At 40.7% G+C, this 17,718-nt stretch overlaps 1 protein-coding gene across 2 annotated transcripts in view; it reads left to right on the forward strand.

Moving 5' to 3' along the window:
• Window positions 1–14,973, forward strand: part of SLCO5A1 (solute carrier organic anion transporter family member 5A1) — an 86,864-nt gene extending 71,891 nt beyond the window's left edge. For both annotated transcript variants that reach the window (XM_072852363.1, XM_072852364.1), the window contains 3 exons: window positions 2,190–2,431; window positions 5,526–5,590; window positions 6,824–14,973. In XM_072852363.1, the coding sequence (XP_072708464.1) occupies window positions 2,190–2,431; window positions 5,526–5,590; window positions 6,824–7,269 (753 nt within the window). In that variant the 3' untranslated portion in view covers window positions 7,270–14,973. The remainder of the gene's footprint in view (window positions 1–2,189; window positions 2,432–5,525; window positions 5,591–6,823) is intronic.
• Window positions 14,974–17,718: the final 2,745 nt, after the last annotated feature.

The raw sequence follows: 17,718 nt of genomic DNA on the forward strand, positions 1-17,718 counted from the left end.
CCTGATATCAAACTGTTACTAATAATTCATTTAGTTGGGAGGTACTTTGGGAGTATGTACTCTTCACTACAGATTTTGAAACATACTATTTCCTCTTAACATTTAAGAAAAGATCCTTCATGGCCTGAAGTTTTAACTCAGTAGCTAATGGTGAATAGAATAGGGCTGACATTGGTAGGAAAATACATTTCTTCATTAAATAATGCTTTATGTAGGGAACTTTTAAAAACAGTAAGTGTAAGCTTGTGTCACTCTATAACACACAAAATGTTGCTAACTTACAACATTTGGATTTAAGTTTATAGCATATAGTTTTTTCAAAATTAACCACTTGAAAATTGGAAGTGGGAGAAAAGGATGTCTGTGTACAGTTCATACCTATTTTATATATATATTCCTATACTCTAGCATTTCTGTTGTGTCATATCTGTACCTTTTAGTGCACAGACTTGGTTTATCTGGTGATGAACAAAGATTGTGTAGTAAAGAGGACTATTTTCTGTAGGATGCCTGTTTGGAAGCAGTAAGGAGATTAAGGTGAGGGACTGTAGGAAGAAAGCAAACACTCATGAGATATTAGGCAGGACAGTGTAGTGCTGCCTTGGGAAACGGGATTCTGTCATTGCTTCCATTCCTAAGTGATGTTGGGCAAGTCACTTAAACGAAACCTCTCCCAGTTGGTCATTAATTTTGTATTCTTCATATTCTAGCTGATGGACATGAGCAATAACCAGAAGTGCCATTTGTAGAAGCACTGAGTGCCTAAATCTGTATCTGAAGGCACAAAAAGTTTCATTTAGAATATATTAAGTTGTATATAAAGGAACATGTTCTGAAAAAAAGGATCCCGGCTGTCTCAAATTTGCCACCCACATTTGTGAAACTTTTGATCTGTTTCAGTTACTTAGCTACAAAATAGAGATAACAACATCAGTGCCTCTTCTCGTAACTGTTTTGAAGATAAATTACTCTTTTTTGAAAGAGTTAAGCTAGTGAGCGAGATGAGTGTGATAGAAAAATCCGTATGAAATATGAGTCATTCTGTCTTTGTAGTGGAATATGTGTAGTGTGAGAAGAAAAATACCTGGAGCCACATTTTGAAAATGGGAGGTAGAATAATACTGGATAAGTTGATACATTATTAAGATGCTCAGCTAAATCCCATGGAAAAAAAATGTGAGGCTATGTCATAACACGAACACATACAGAGGTATACATTAAAGTTGACAAACAACCCTAATTTGGACATTTCCAGATGTCCAAGTGCTTAAATTTGCAACCTTAAGATGGTCTTGTAATGTAGCTTCTGTGCATGTGTGGTCCTAGGTTTTACAAATGCAAACATCAAAACCAAAAACTCCTTCCTGTAACATCACATGAGCCCTGACCTGTTTCCCCTCTAACGCTGGAGTATTCTGACCTGCCGCACACCCCTTCACCATTAGAGCAGTTGAAAACAGTAGTAGAATAAATGTGACGGGAGGCTATTTCTGATCTAGCTCTTCTTCACCTTGCTCAACTCACCTTTGCCTATGATATGCCGCTTCGTTATTCAGTCTGTTCATCCTAATTTCAGCCTCTTCGTCCATTCAGGAATCCCTCATGTCCTTCAGTCTTACTGTTTAAGTGTCTGCTTTCTCCTTATTCTGGTTTTGCTCCTCTACGTATCCCATCCACATCCACATCCACATCCAACTGGGAGGTCCTGGGCTCCAAGCATGAAGTGCAGCTTGTTGCTCTTTAGCCGAATCTGGGGAGACTTCCATTGAGATGGCAGAAGACACTTCCTGAAGATGGGTGCTGACAGCCTGCCAAATTCCAGAATATGGCATTGTCAGTGCTGCTTAAAGAGTGATTCCTCACAGGTTTTCTAATACAGTAGAAACAATCTTTTTCTCCAGCCTCCCTGTCAGAAATGATTGAATTGTTTCAGCAAAATTTTCCAGAAATATTCCAGAATTTTTTCTAAACTCAGCCTAAACAGTGGAAGTCGTAAGCAATGGAAAGGCAGTCTCATCACGGGAAGCCCTGGCCAGCTTTAAAAATACTTGGAGTGGTAACCTCGCTGGTACTTGGGGTAATGATGCTAGAGATTGAGAAGTACCATGGGACTGTTGTACCACGTCTCTGCACAATGTCTTTCTCGCACGGGTTTTTCATGTGGAAATGTTCTTTTTCACTCTCCCCAGGTAAGAAATTACACAGAATGTGCCTGTGTCCAGAGTCGCCAGGTGATCACTCCGCCGACGGTGGGCCAGCGCAGTCAGCTCCGGCTGGTTATTGTCAAAACCTACCTGAATGAGAATGGCTACGCTGTTTCTGGGAAGTGTGATCGAACCTGCAACACGCTTATACCGTTCCTGATATTTCTCTTCATTGTTACCCTTATAACAGCGTGCGCCCAGCCGTCAGCAATCATAGTGACACTCAGGTGAGAACTCAGTTATGTTTTTTTAAGTATTTTTGCTCTGCCTGCTATCACCAGTGCCTGTGTCAGAAGAGGCTGGAGCAATGCAGCCAAACTCCTTCAAGCTTATGTATCCTCAGAAAGTGAGTAGAATAGGGCTGACATGGATAGGGTGGAACTTGCTTGTATTTAGAATATGTAACACGATAATCCACTTTAGGAAGTATTAAGTGCCCAGTGCTTTCCAGGTGCTATAAAGAGAGAACAAGTAAATGCATCATGTAAGAAAATGATTACTCCTGAAGACATTTTCAACCTTCTTAGAGCAATGGTTTGGATTTCCAAATGCAAATGAAAAAATATTAATATTTAAAATTATCCTTTTCTCTTTCTTAAAATTGTTCATTGCTGCCACATGCCTGTTTTTGAATCTTCCCTAATTTTGGACCTGTACTGTAGTAGTGTTGTTGTCATCATGGTCATTTAAGGGTAGAGAACAACACAGTCTTTGTAGGGAAAGGTCATTTATTTGTTCATTTGAAAAAAAGCGTTCATGTTTTTGGACTGGCTTTTCCCATCTCTGCTATCTGGTCCGATAAACATTATCACTCCCTGTAAAATCTTCGTCCATTTAAAATACAGCTTCTGTAAGTGAACTTCAGTCTGATTTTTACAGAAAAGTGATCTGAAAAAAACAGATATGGTCTACTGCTAAAATAAAGTTGTATTTGTATAATATATGTTGCTGTTGTTAAAAGAGGAGGAGGAAGAATTAGAGGAAAATGAGATAATTATTTACTAGGATTTACAGAGCACTCCCATAGGTATTGGTTCTATTGGTAACAGAAGGACAAAGAGAATGGTTTAAAGATGTCGATTCGGTTTGGAATCTGTAGCTCTCAGAGCTCTCAGTTCAAGAAGGAAGTTCCTTTCGGATGGAGATGAGCTGGAAGATAGAAGAAATAGAATAGAATAGAATCGAATAGAATCGAATAGAATAGAATAGAATAGTTCAGTTGGAAGGGACCTACAATAATTGTCTAGTCCAACTGCCTGGCCACTTCAGGGCTGACCAAAAATTAAAGCCTGTTATTAAGGGCATTGTCCAAACACTGACAGGCATGGGGCATTGATCACTTCTCTAGGAAGCCTGTTCCAGTGTTTGAGATGCTCTTCAGAAGCACACCGAAATTGATCCAGATGCAGATGAGTATTCAGTCCCTGGGACCAGGTTAGAGCTGATCTGAAGTAAATCCCTACAAAACCTGAAATGCTTGTGGTGTAGATGTCAGGTCCTCAGCACGAGCTGTTTAGCTGTATAAATCTGCTTCTCTTGAGCTGCATTAATTGCTAACTTAAAGACACCTTTTGACCTGGTTTTGTGTAAAATCTCTCTCCAAATTGAGCTTTTTAAAGCCAGTCTCGGGCCTTTTCTTTCTGCAAGAATGGTCCTTCCAACCAAGTGGGATTTTCTCCTGTAGTGTTGTCTTTATATCTTCACTCTGATCTTCTGAGACTACTGATGTTCTGCTGCTCCTCACAGTTACCCCCTGTAAAAATAATAATGGCAAAACTTTGTAATAGGTCATTAGAAAACATGAGGCAGATCAGGATTTGGCTTTGCTCTCCTTAGGCTCAGCCATGAGCATGGCTCTGAAATCCTCTGGCAGGCATCTGTGTCTCATCCTCAGCAAGGACCAGCACTCTCTTGCTGTCATTTTCTCAGCTCAGGTGGCTGAGGTTGATGCAGGAGCCTGCTGGTGACACGTGGAGGACTGTGCCGTGTCATATGGTGGAATTTGTCTTCTAGCTTTCTTTTCAAAAAATCTACGAAATGGATAAAAGGATCACTGTTAGGACTGTAAAGCCAAGCGCTCGGGAGCGGGCACGTCAGAATTCCAGTTGCTCATGGAGACTTAGATCAACTACTGTGTGCACAGCGCCGTTATAATTCAGAGACTTCTGACCTTATTCCTTCTGTCTTCGGGTTTTCCACCTGTACAATAATAATAATAGTAATAATAAAAACCCATTGTCATTGCACTGCAATTATGCAAAGGTAAACTACAATCAATGGACACTAATACTGCAGTGAGCCTCACAATAGTGAGGTTCATAAGGGACATCTCCAGCAGGATTTTGAAATGTTCAGTAAAAAAAAGGATGGCCCACACACTTGAACGGTGACACCCACTGTCCCAAACCACATATTGTGCACAGCCCATCAGTACAAGATTTGTGGCCCAAGTTGGTTCTCCGATTTCTCAATTTCTGAGAGAGTGATTGACTTCAAAACCTTGATTTTACATCTGCACCCCTTTGACTGCAGTCTTTTTGTGTGTTTTTATCTTATATTTCAATGTCATTAGAAGCTGCCTATCTTAATTTCAGACCTTTAGGTTAAGATTTTAAAATATTTTTAAATCAGAAGAAAATTTGTGGTTTACTAAAATTATGGTTGCATTGCGGAATATCATTACTTTGTATTTAGTCTTTTGAAACTTTGAAAGGAAAAACATCTATTTTTCCTTTGAAACTAATGGAATAAATCTTGTATTACTTGTGTTGAAAAGGAGTGGTGTTTAGAGACTGTTTGGATGTTTCTACTGATATTTTTCCTAAAGTAGCTCCAAAGTGCTTATGCTACGCAGAGATCTGTTGAATTCAGAAGCTGAGTCCAGCTTTCAGCAACTTAATTCTCCATTAATTCTAATTTATCTAATTAATCTAATTTATAATTATCTACAATTAATCTAATTTATTAAGGAAATAAAGCAAGACATTATACAAAAAAATAGGAAACTATCATGAGAAGCCATAAACATTTTGGATAGATTCTCTAAATTTCCTTAATGGGTTTGGATCAAATTCTTCAGGCCTTACACAGGTAAAGAAAGGTTAAAAGGCGTGATTGAGATTTTGATTAAACAGGGACAAGAGGGTCTGGCTGTATCTTTTCCTAGCGATAAGAGTTAACAGTATTAGAAGCTAAATGGAAGAAACTTAGACAAAGATTTTTTTATAGCTCAGAAAAAAGCCAGGAGGTAGAGCCAGAACATACCACGATGATTATCTGTTATGACTGTTTCTTCAGAGGAGTTTTCTTTTCACCTGCTAGGTCTGTGGAAGATGGGGAGCGGCCCTTTGCACTAGGAATGCAGTTTGTTTTATTACGAACTCTTGGTAAGTCTTATAGTTACTCAGCATTTCCATAAAGGCTTGCCATGTTTGGCTTAAATGTACCATAAAAGTACTAAAATTCCATGAATCTGCAACTAATTGCTTGACTAATTGTATTAGGAACCTAAAATTAATAGCTTCTGAAAATGTTGTAACTGAGAATGTATTTAATTTTCTTTTTTTTTTTTGTTACTGACTTTCTAGAACCACATTTTTGTGCCAAAGGAGATATTTTTACAGTTTCAAATTTTATTTAAAAATTAATAGTTACTAAATATTATAAGAATTTTTCTTTTTTAGAAACATATTTGTATTGCTTTCAGCATTAACAATAGCTTTTTGCATTTTTAAAATAAGAAGCAATTGTTAGTTAATGTCTAATTTCAAATGTTTCAAAGCAAAAAGGGTACATGTTAAAAGCCTTTAATCCACAAAGTAGTTTCTTTCAAGCTCTTGAACTTCTGAAATCCTGCCTATAAAGAGCACTCCAGGTGTTCAGCTACTATGAAACATGTGATTAGAGCAAGCAAGGAGTATTCTAAGAGAAGAGGAGAAGCCCTTATAGCTACATCTGGAAGTTTTCTTTGAGGAAGGACGTTTCTGACTTGTCTTAAAGGTGTCGTATTTCTGGAGAATGCAGGAGCATTCAATGTGCTGGCTGCTTTTTTAGCAGCCTTAGAAGTTAAAGTCTGTTTCTGAGGAAGATCTATTCAAAAGAAAATTTATAATTTTAGTGGTTTCACTGCTTCCATCCATCTTCAGTAAGAGAAACATTTTGTGGTCTTTGGAGCTTTTTCTCCTTAATCTAAAGCAGCAACCCCCACTCTTTCCCAGCTCATGAGCAACGGATGTTCAGCAAGTAGTGCTCTGGAGATAACGTCATATTTTGTTGCTCTATTTCCTGAGAGCAACGTTGAATTTTCTTTTGGGGGACGTGTGGCTCAAGAAGAGCTGTCTGGGGATGGCAGATGGAAGCAGTACCTGTTGTAAGGTGCTGCTGCATTGTCTTCTTTGCTTGAATTCTTTCCCATTTGTGGTATGTTCATGTGTGGGGTAAGTAGTGTTGGTGGCAAGATCACTGACCAGTTTTCCATGTTTTACATCATGTGTGAGAACAGCGGTGTAGAGATCTCCAAACTTCTCAACCTCCACCTGTTTGTCTAAGGTATATAGTTTCTTTAGAAGTCTTCCACTATATGCTAACATGTATTATTTCTGTTGCTATTTTTATTTCAGCTTACATTCCCACTCCAATTTATTTTGGGGCTGTTATTGACACCACCTGCATGCTTTGGCAACAGGATTGCGGCATACAAGGATCTTGCTGGGAATACGATGTCACCTCATTTCGTTTTGTCTACTTTGGGTTAGCAGCTGCTCTCAAGTTCGTGGGATTCTTTTTTATTTTCCTGGCCTGGTATTCCATTAAGTGTAAAGAAGAGCAACTGCAGAGACGGAGATGGAGGGCTTCGCTGGTGAACACTGTGAGTGAGATGGTTGGTCAAGCTGGACCACAACAAAACTATGCACGGACTAGATCCTGCCCTACCTTCAGTGCCCGAGGAGACATCAGTGTGGCACAAGGAATGAACTGTGTAGCACAGACATACCCCGGCCCTTTTTTAGAAGCAATAAATTCCTCAAATGAAAATGCGTTGGAAGAAGTTACTGCTGAGATATAGACCCCAGCTTGGTAATGTAATATTTAGTTTTGTTGGTTGACTTAATTACGGCGCCTTGTAAAACACCTGTGCCTTCTATTTTTAATCTAAATGTAACACGTGATAAAACCAACAAAGCTTAATGCAAACAACCATAGTATGTTCCTGAGGGCTGGATACCTCAAACCAACCCAAGTTCTTATTTCTCCCTTCCCAACAATGGAGTTTTAAAAATTGTGGTTTTAATTATTTCAGATGTGTCCATTAATTGTCCATGCTCTGATCTAATATCAATGTAAGGGTGAGGTATTATGAAAAGCAGAAGTCAGTGGGAGAGTGACAAAAACTCATATTGTTGATGTCTAGATGTCACAAAGATGCTTAAATGTATCATCAACTTCACATCCACAAAACGTATTTTTAACAGATGAGTAATTACTGTGAGTTCTGCTACAAAGCACAACTGAACTTATTTAAACTATGCAATTTATTTGGATAATTGTATGTGCAGCAAATTAAGTTTGAAGTTTGCTTTTAAAGACATTACTGCAACTGAATTTGAAAGCGGCTATTTTCAGACATAAGCATTAAATTAAAAAAGAACGTAAGGTTTAAAGTACTGTTAATAACATGTTAAGCCATACAAAAATTATGCATCAGGTAACATTTGCAAATGTTGAGTCATAATATTTTTATCCTGTCAAAATGTGCATTAATTTTCATTTGATGGGATGTAGTCATTCTTCACAAAGTACACAGGCTAGGAAAGTATAATGCTTGGAGTAAAAAACTTCATTATTAATTTGTAATAACATTAAGATGTAGGAATCAAACGCACGTACCAGAGCAGATATGTGCATATTTCTGTAATGATACAGGCAGTTATTTGGGTGGTCGTTACTAGCACCAAATCCATACTTTTCCTGAAGAAGAAAATAACCACTTATAGCTTTATAGGAAGATCTTGGCTGTCCTTCAGAAATGTGTGCCAGTCTAGTTCAGCTTCGGTGCAAAAATCTCGAGGGAGAGCTGATGGCCTCGTTTTGTGTCTGAGTGGCCACCTGGGACCCGGCGGGCCCCTCGCAGCCAGCGACGGCATCGGGTTCGGGCTGGCACCGCTCACTGCCTGCTGCGGGAGCAAGCAGAGAGACCCTTCAAGGGGGCTGCGAGCAGCCTGCCCGCTGCGGTGCCTGGCACGAGGCTTTCCCCTCCTGGCACCGGCGGGGTGCTGTGCTCTCCGCCACCGAGGACTGCTGCAGAGGGGACGCCGGCTCAGACCCCAGGTCCCTCTCGTTTCTGCTCCGCTTCTGCCTCTCCCTCTGCCCGGTGCTGGGCAGGCTGGTGGGACAGGGCTGGAGGTCACAGTTGCATGGTTTGTCCCACACATGGCCGCCTTTCATTTTCTCAGCTTCATTGAATGCTTCTGTGAAGGCAAAGGGCGAGTCATCTCTCCTTTGCCCTTCCAGGGGAAGAGCTAAGAATAGAAATTGTCTGCAAGCATGGACCCATAGGACGTGATGTGGCCTTTGCTTATTCCAAATTACTGTAGTGTGTTTTCTCCCCAGGAGATGCTGAGACTTTCTAATCAAATGTACTTGGCATCTCATTTCTTACTCTGGAGGCTTTGTAGTGCCATGCTTATGACGTACTGATGATGTCTCAAAGGGCAGAGAATGATTTCAGGTGGACACTGGGAAATCAAAGTTGTATTTTTCCCTGCAGGGAAAGTCTTAGAAGTTTAAGAAATTAAAAACACCCTTTTAAGAGGACTCAGTGACAGGCAGGTTTGGATTTTGCGATGTGGGGGCTTGTGTGAAAATAAATAGAAGAGAGCAGAACTTCTACATATTTTTGAACAGAGTTATTCCTGGTTTAATTCTTAATTTATCAATGATTTAATTTATTAATGATCAAACTTTGTATGGAACCAAGTCCTTGAAATTAAAGACAGTACTCTCCTTGGCATCCATTGAGTTGTCCTGGAAAGAGTAGCTTTCCCTGTCCTTTTCCTTTGCCGGCTGCCTTCTTCCCTCATCTCCTGGCTCTCCTTGACCAGCACATGGGGCTACCCACTGGGCTGGTGGTTCCCCTGCTTCAAATGGTGGCTGCTTATTTCAGAATGTCACAGTCCATTTATGTGGCTTCTAATGATTTCCACTTGCTGTGGCTGCAAACTCAGATGCTTCTACTCCAAACTACAACGCAGAGGAATATTGTTTTAATCACCTCCTGCGATTCTATACATATTAATAGCTTTTGGGAATCAAGCCACCAGGCACAAACATCCTCAGTCCTGTACCACCTGAGATGTTAGCTTCTACACTTCTCATCCCGAGGAATAAATTTCCTTGGCTCAAAGGTATAGGGTGTATTTTTTTTGCCATTGATCAGAATAGATGATAAAAGTGTCCCCTTTTGCTCCAGTCTCAAATGCTTCTTGCACTGAGAAATTCCTGCCATGGCAAAAACTGAGGCAAAGTAGTAGGACAAAGTGTAATTGCAGCCCATCACCCGTCCGTTTTAGTCACTCGCCCATTTTAATCATCACGGGATGAGGTGAAGAGCGACAATCTTTTCAGACACCTCAGAAACAGAGCATTTAGGGAATTGTAAAAGGCTGGAAATGAACCATCCATCCAGATCTATTCTGTTTCATGCCTTGTGTGTGCACTTCTGTTCCATCCGAATAACAAGGGAGAGCAGATCAGGCTTGTAGGATTGTCAGGAGCTGACATTGATGGCAGAGAAGGAGAGTGATAGAAGTGACACATCTGCAACTGCTGCTGCTTCTGAGCTGATTTCAAGGAAATTTGGAGATTGTTGGAATGGAGACCACCTGCTTTTTAGGAAATCCTGACACTTACACTTCTAAAAACATTCATTTTTTGAAATGTTTGAGAAACTGGAATGTGGAGGGAAAGATGTTCACTTTGGAAACACTGAAAAAGCCTTGTTTACATCCTTTCAATAGCCTTTTAATTTTCCTTTCAAAATTATATGCAAAACAAAACATAACATAAAAAATAATTCATATTTTTTGATACAGGTAATTTTGACAATATGAATATATTTCTACAAAATCAATTAAATCAGCATCCTCTGAAAGAAAAAAAGAAAACACAAACTCTGGCCAGTTTTTGATTGATTCCTGAAGGAGGCTTTATTGTGAGTAAGCTATAACAGTCTAAGCCAATAAAGGCACACAGGGGAAACACATTAGCTTTCTAAAGAAGTCAGTTCCAGCATTATCAACATTGACTGAAATATGGACTGAGACCTGCTGAACAAACACTATTTTCTGAGGTTGTCATTGCTGAAGGAAGCAAAATTGCTAGAGAAGTTGTGTGCATCCCTAGCAGTAGTCATGACCGACGTGTGGTGCTAAACCAACTCACAAGAAGAAAAAAGGAGCTTTATCTATCACCCAGTGAAGGTGACCGTGCTGTCTTCCTGCCGTGAAACCCTGTGACCAGGGAATATAAAATTCCATTGACCTGTAATTTCCACCACCTTCCCTCTCTACCCCCAAACACTAAAGTTTGGATAGCAGTGAGCACAAGAAAATGTAAACCAGAGGTCCTGCTCACCTACAGGCTGCTGTTGGTAGCAAACCCAAGTCGTCTACCTGCAGTTAACCAGCCAGGGATAATATGGAGCAACACCACCCTGTGATTAACTACAAGTCCACAAAGTGCCATCATGCCATCACAAGGACAGACTAATTTTCTTTTACACCACTTATTCCTGATTTAGAGTGAGGGACATGAGAGGAGAAGTAGCCCCAATATATGGACTTGACTGAACAGGTAATCGTCCCTGCTTAGGCTCCCATTCATCCCTGTTTCTTCAAAAAGGGGAAAACTTCAGAAAGGGCATGGCCATGGCCTTGGGTGCTTGCGAGTGTAGCGCCCTCAGGAGATGGTTCATAGAGCTTTCGGGGACTGTGGTCTTGGCTGGAATAGCTGGAGAGTGGGACTCTGTATTTCTAATTCTATGCAAAAGCCCTATGGTTTTGATTCTCCTTTTTCCCCATGAGCATACTGGATATAATATAGTATAATTTGGAACTGGTAGCATTTTATGTCCTTTCAGTACAGTGTGAGCAGCTGCAAGAAATGCGTTGAATATTGTGTTGCAATTTATATTTAATTGGAAACTTTCAGTTCTTTGACCAGCCATTGTATCTTTAAAAGTGCATGTAGTAACATGCAGTTCCTCAGAACTTCCTGTTCTGTAAGTGAAGTAGGGGCACAAATCTCCTCCTAGGTATTAGAAATGTAAGCTTGAAAGCCCCTAAATTAGTTACAAACACTTGAGTGTAGTGTTTGCAAAAATGTTTTCTTTTTTTTTAAATACAGCTTATTAATTTGTAGTTTTAACCATTCATTATGGCTCTGATCCAGCAGAACACTTAAATATGGGTGTAAGTTTATATACTTAAGTAATGCACTTAAAAATAATGCAGGTATGTAAGTAGTGGACCAAATCCCATCTGCATTCAAAAAGGAGTTCCTCTACCCAAAGAGTAATTTCCATACTGAGTTTTTTTCCCCATACTGATTTTTTTTTCACTGATCATTGTAACCAGAATAGCACAAAGTAGCACTCGAGTACTCCCCTGTGGCATTCACCTGTTGGCTACTTATATATATGGCAATGGAGGAAAGCTTTCATTTTCAAATATAGCTAAACTTCAAAATATTTTGTGGACATGCTCAAAGCTACATTCTAGCTCTTCCTGCCATTCACTTATTTTATGAAGTTCTGGCTGAAAATCTGTGCATTATGTGGGGAGATAGATTAAATATGGGCATCTTTCTGACCTTAAAGCCAATGAAATTGCTCAAGTAATGCTGTAGGTTCAGATCCTTTTACAGAATTTGGACCTAGAGGTTCAGATGACAAATTATCAGTATCCTGCACAAGCGGAGCAGAGCGCATGGTGCTCCAGACGGCATGGCTGGGAGAGGGGTCAGCACCTTCTGTACTGTTCTTGTGGATTTTCCTCCCAAATGCCTGAATTATTACTGCCTTACTATACTTCCTGTGTGTGTAATACCACAGCTCTTCATAGTGTTATATTTACATAAAACTGATGATAAATAGGTCCAAAGTGTCTTATTGCTATTTTGGAGCCAGATTCTCAGCCTCATCAGTCTGATGATGAGACTGAAGGACTGGGCCAGTACCTTGGGTTGGACATTAACAAGCTGGCGCTTTAGAACGTGTCTGTGAACTAAGTGATATCAAGTGCTTGTTTAGCTTTTATACTCTGTTCACTGGTTACTACTACTGTTTCGGAGATCAAAGACAAAATATTTCCTAAACAAGTTTATCTTTTTCTGTTTTCTCAATAATGTGTCTTTTATAATGGCATAGGAGATGCCATGCTGCGTGCTGCAGTGTCTGGGTTCCCCCAGCTGAAGCCATCCAGCTGTGATTGCTTTCCAGGGGCTTAAAACATCTGGTAGCGGAGATTTATCTGACCTGCTATCTGAATTGGCATTGCTTTGGACAGAGTGTTTGCCCCTTGTAGATTGAACCTGCATCAACACTTTTCAGGTTCTTCACATATTGGACTTGATTTTATAGACATTTTTATCCTTTAGAGTGCTTAGAAGAGGAACAGTTGACGTCATGGTGGCAGATTCATTCTTTGGTATAGAATTAGGGCTTTCTTTTTTTCTTATAACATCTTGTTTTACCAATAGCAATTCAAAAAGCTTATGTGTAAACATTGTCGCAAAGTAGAGATGTGGAGCCTTCAGCGTGGGGACTAGGTATAGCCAGGGTTCACATGATTCTTCGTCTTTTCACTGAATATCACTAATACATGTTATTATGTGGGCAAAGGTTTGAAAGCCTACCTGATCCTCAGGAAGGAATTTTTCCCTATCCTTTCCACAGGATATATTACACAAATTAAGGAGGACAGCTAACACTATCCATATCCCATAGCAATATCCATTACATTAACTACAGCTAACAACTGTAGTTTTTAGCAACGCCCCCCTCCAGTCCTTCAGAGAAGCTATTTTCTTTTGACTTAAACAGCCTTTTAAACACAGACGTAGCTCTGCAAGTTCAAAGTAGCTCCAAACTTTTCTTGGCTTCAAGTGTTATGAAATAGATGCTTATTTATTCAGGTTCCATTCTGCTCTTCTGATTATTACATTATCCGTTGTGTGTACTGTATTTTCTCATTTTTTCTGTCTCAAACCAGTTGTCACAATGTTATCCTGTAACAACATTTTGTTCATGATACAGAATAGGTGAAAAGCTGTGGAATTCATGAAGGGCTACAAAAAGAATCCAAAACATTGTTCACCTCGGGGAAGGGTGAGCCAGCTTGATAATCTTTGGACTAAACAACACTGTGGTGCTAATAGGTACTGAAGTATTTTATGATGTGTTCACTATGACTTAAATGACATATTCAAGGCATGTCAATAATGCAACTGCATGTGGTTTTGTTCTTAAAGTCTGGACTGCTCCAGCAAAGACAGTGTTTATAATTCCTGGGCCAATTCCTACCTAGCTCTTCTGTGGGAAAGTCATTTCAGGAGGCAGTGTAGGATTTGGCCCAGCGCTAACAGCTAAGGTAAAAGCTATACAGACCACAGAAATCTCATGTAGGATATATTCATCCTGCTGTAGAATGTTACTTTATTTAGTGGCTTTGCTTAAGCAGAGGCTGAAAATAAATTCTATAGTAATGACAAGAAACACTGGGCTAAATTCTGGGACCCCTTAACCAAGCAACGTTAGTAAGCATTTGAATTAAATTGAGGATTCAGATCTGAAATATTAGTGTTCTTCCATGGAATACCAGAAAGATAAGGGTAGAATAAGAGCAAGTTCTAGCTCTAGCAATGGAAAAAGGCCAAATCTGGTCAACTTTGAAGTGAGCTACGATTTAAAACAGGTTTTAAAATCTTGAAGACAAAATTTTTCCCTTCCATTTTGAATTCTGAAAGGTAATTATTTTGTGTTACTGTGCCTGCTCATGCAGAGAAGGCATCTGTATCCTAAATAGCACTAAGAGGTACACCTCCGACTGGCAGATCAGAAATTTTACCTCTTTGACAAATTCCTTATTTGAAAACACAGAGGGAAATCTCAAAACAAAAAAACCGTACAAAATCATCCAGAACTGAGTTTTGGTACAAAGAAAAAGAATTTGGAGTGAGTGTGATCCATGGCTGAGTGACTTTCACTCAGAGAAGTGTGAGTCCTCATCTACAGGACAAGACTTTCCTCAAAGAAGACCTGCTCTTTTCCCCAGCTGAGGAAACGGGAGTTTTGCCCTTGGCTGCAGTGCATACCTCTACCAGATGATTTAAGCAGAACAGCAACAGAATAGTCTGGGTAGTATGTTAGGAGCATGGAGTGGGCACACTGCCTGTAACTGTTTAGTTTTTAAAAAACTCATTATTAAGCAAATGTGTAGAGTATTAAGGAAATTCGTAGAGTATGTCTGACCGTATGAGTGTGTGGGTGCTGTGCTGTGGTAAAAAGAGACTAATTGGTTTATGCGGTTTGTTTTGCATACTTTAGGCTCCTGTATGGGGTTTTTTAATTGATATTTATTTCTCAGCAGAGCTTAGAATAATTTTAAAGCTGTGTAACACATCATTTAATGAAATCTATTGTCAGCATCTGTTGTAAACATGTGTTTACAAAACAAACTCTTGAATACTTGATATTTGGAAATAAAAAATAGCATATCGAGTGTGTTTTATTTCTGATCAAAAAAAGGAAGCAGCAAAAAAGGTACGTGGGTTGCTGTGCAATCATTCTGGATCAGGTGACAAAGTATTTGGTCTTTTAGTGCGTAGTCAGACAAAAACAAATCTTTTCACTGAATTCAGTGACCACCGAATCACAACTAAGTATTGACCCTGCAGAAATAAACTGTAAAATTCCATGCTAAACTCTAACACTAAATTTGATTGATATTAGTTAAATGCTAAGAAACACAAATTTGTTTGAAATAGATATTGACAGTTGGAAAAAATACATAGGATATGAGCCTATGTGCATCTACGCTGCTCAGTAAAAGAGGGCCAGGGCATGAATCCAAGGATTGGACTCCTGATATCCACACTGCTTAGTGCTTAGTTCGCTCCTTGGCTCTGATTTGGACCACGCCAGCAAACTACCTCCATGTGGTTTGTGGGGAAGGGCTATGCCACAGAGACCTCCCACATGTCAGAACTGGCTGAGCCAGGTTTGGTTCCCCCAGTTCCTGCAGCCACCCAAAAGCACAGGCTGGGCGTCAGGGACCCCCGTGTCCTCATGCAGCACCGCAGGGGCTGCAGCACACACCGCAGTACCACACCGTAAGAGCTCTGGTGGCTGCAACGCACGTCTTGTATTACCACAGACATTTAAAAATGGAAATAATTGGAAATTGTTTATTTTGGGTCCACAGCAATATCAGCACAGAGCCAAGGGGAGACCCAGGGCTAAGTGCTGCATAACATGGATGGGGTAAGCCTCAGCCTGGTCTAGCAGTGTGGATGTGACCTGACCTTGTTCATACAATTTGGTTTTGGAGCTAGGTTTTCTACTCTCTGGACTCACTTTTATTTAAAAGTTTAGATTTATCCTTGGATGGAAATTCTGTCCCAAGGCAGCCTGGTCTTTCAAGATCAAAAGAACACAGGTTGAAGTTGAATATATTTTTCTAGACATGTTTCATTATTGAGGCTTTATACTGAAAGTATTTTGACCTGTAGTGCATGTTTCATGGCTGGATAAGCTGTGGCTTGTTTCTATGAAACATCCTCGCTGCCTGGTGAATGCTACGAGCCCCCACACCTCAGCAGTAACCAAACAAAACTTTGCTGCCACGGAGCAGTTGAATTCACATTGATTCAGGACACGGCTTGTCTTTCTGAGGTATCTAAGTGCATTTGGTTTCAGACCACAGAAACTGCCGTGGTGTGCACAGCACCTAGCAGATTTGAGTCCTCAGCCCGCAGTGCAGCTTCAGCCGATGTGCGCAGCCAGGGAGGAGCTACCGTTCCACGGACGGCAGAGAAATCTATGCGGTCCAGATCCTCTCTGACTTCCAAGCTCAAAGTAAGACTTACCCATTTTCATTTCCAATACATATAACCACACAAAAAAGCATCTTGCAGATCCCCCTGAATGTCACCAGTGTCCAAGACTACAACTGTTAAAACATGGACTGTGTCGTGGATGAAGTTGTCATCAGTAGATTTCCAGCACATCAAGGTTATGGTTGCTAGTTGAAAACCGAATAAATGAGCTAGCTTGGCAGGGGTTGGAAGCCCAGCGGGGTGGTGCAGGGGCCAAGGAGAGACACTGTTGTGTGGCTCTGCACTGACATCTGCTGCCTGAGCCGGAGTACAATTACCCCAGGCAGCTCCGAGGTGGCTCAGGCTGTGATTGCGTCCCTTCAGGTGGGACATACGTTTCTGAAATGACTCCCCGCTTACTGCACATGGGTCCTTGCTGCAAAGTGGTGTCAGAGCACACAAACTGGATTGTTTTTTGCTGAAACTAAAGGAGGAATTTTTATTACAGCATCACACATAGTGGGCACCAGCCACCCATGGGTCCTTGGGCCTCAAGACCAGTCCTGAGCGAATCCTCCCTGAACAGGGTTGCTGCAGCTCTTGGCTTCTCAGCCCCAACTGTTTCACCACACAGCTCCTCTTCCACTGTGCTTCAGTGACTGCCAATGTAGACAGCTGCAGGCATCTAAAGGGATTTCGGTGGGGAGATTGAGGGGTGTCTATGCCCAGACCTGCACTCTGAAAAACCCTTCACTCAGCTGTCAAATAAACCTGAACTCCAGAATGATGCTGTGATCCAAATGTTACCCAAGAGCCTTAATTTTTTTTTTTTTTTAGCTGTTTGTGTGCATTAACACTTCAGAACCAAGAGGATTTACCTACCCTTAACAGCAACTAACTCATGTCTGAAGTTCTGGAAATGAAGCATTATCCATATTTGCTTTTCTTGAAGGCTTTGAGTTGGTAAGAGGTCTCAGAAAGTGTCTCACACAGTCCAAGGGTGTGAGGGCAGCACTGGCTGCCTTCTTTTAAATCCCAGAGGAAGCATTTCAAATAACGTTGACACCTCCCAAAGATGTGCAAGCCTTAAAGTTATTCCTGTCCAGCTCCAGGCCCTCTTCAGAAAGTAGATAACTATGTAGTGCCTTTCAAAAAAGGCACACCTGCCATTATTTTGCAGATCAGAAAAAGCCAAGAAGGTCCTCTTCTTGGGCCTCCGCTTGCCTGCTGTGAGGAGCACTTCCCATGAAGTCAGATCTAGGCATTTGTTTTCCTCCTGAGCCTGCAACTGCCTGATGCCTGCAAGAGTTCCTGACAGTCACACCATGCACTGCTCATGGACCTGACTGCCTCATCTACAGAACAAGAAATACTGTACAGAAAGAAATGAAAGATATATTGGGATAGCAACACACTGCTTAGC

The sequence above is a fragment of the Ciconia boyciana genome, chromosome 2 (assembly GCF_034638445.1).
Source record: "Ciconia boyciana chromosome 2, ASM3463844v1, whole genome shotgun sequence".
Taxonomy (NCBI): domain Eukaryota; kingdom Metazoa; phylum Chordata; class Aves; order Ciconiiformes; family Ciconiidae; genus Ciconia; species Ciconia boyciana.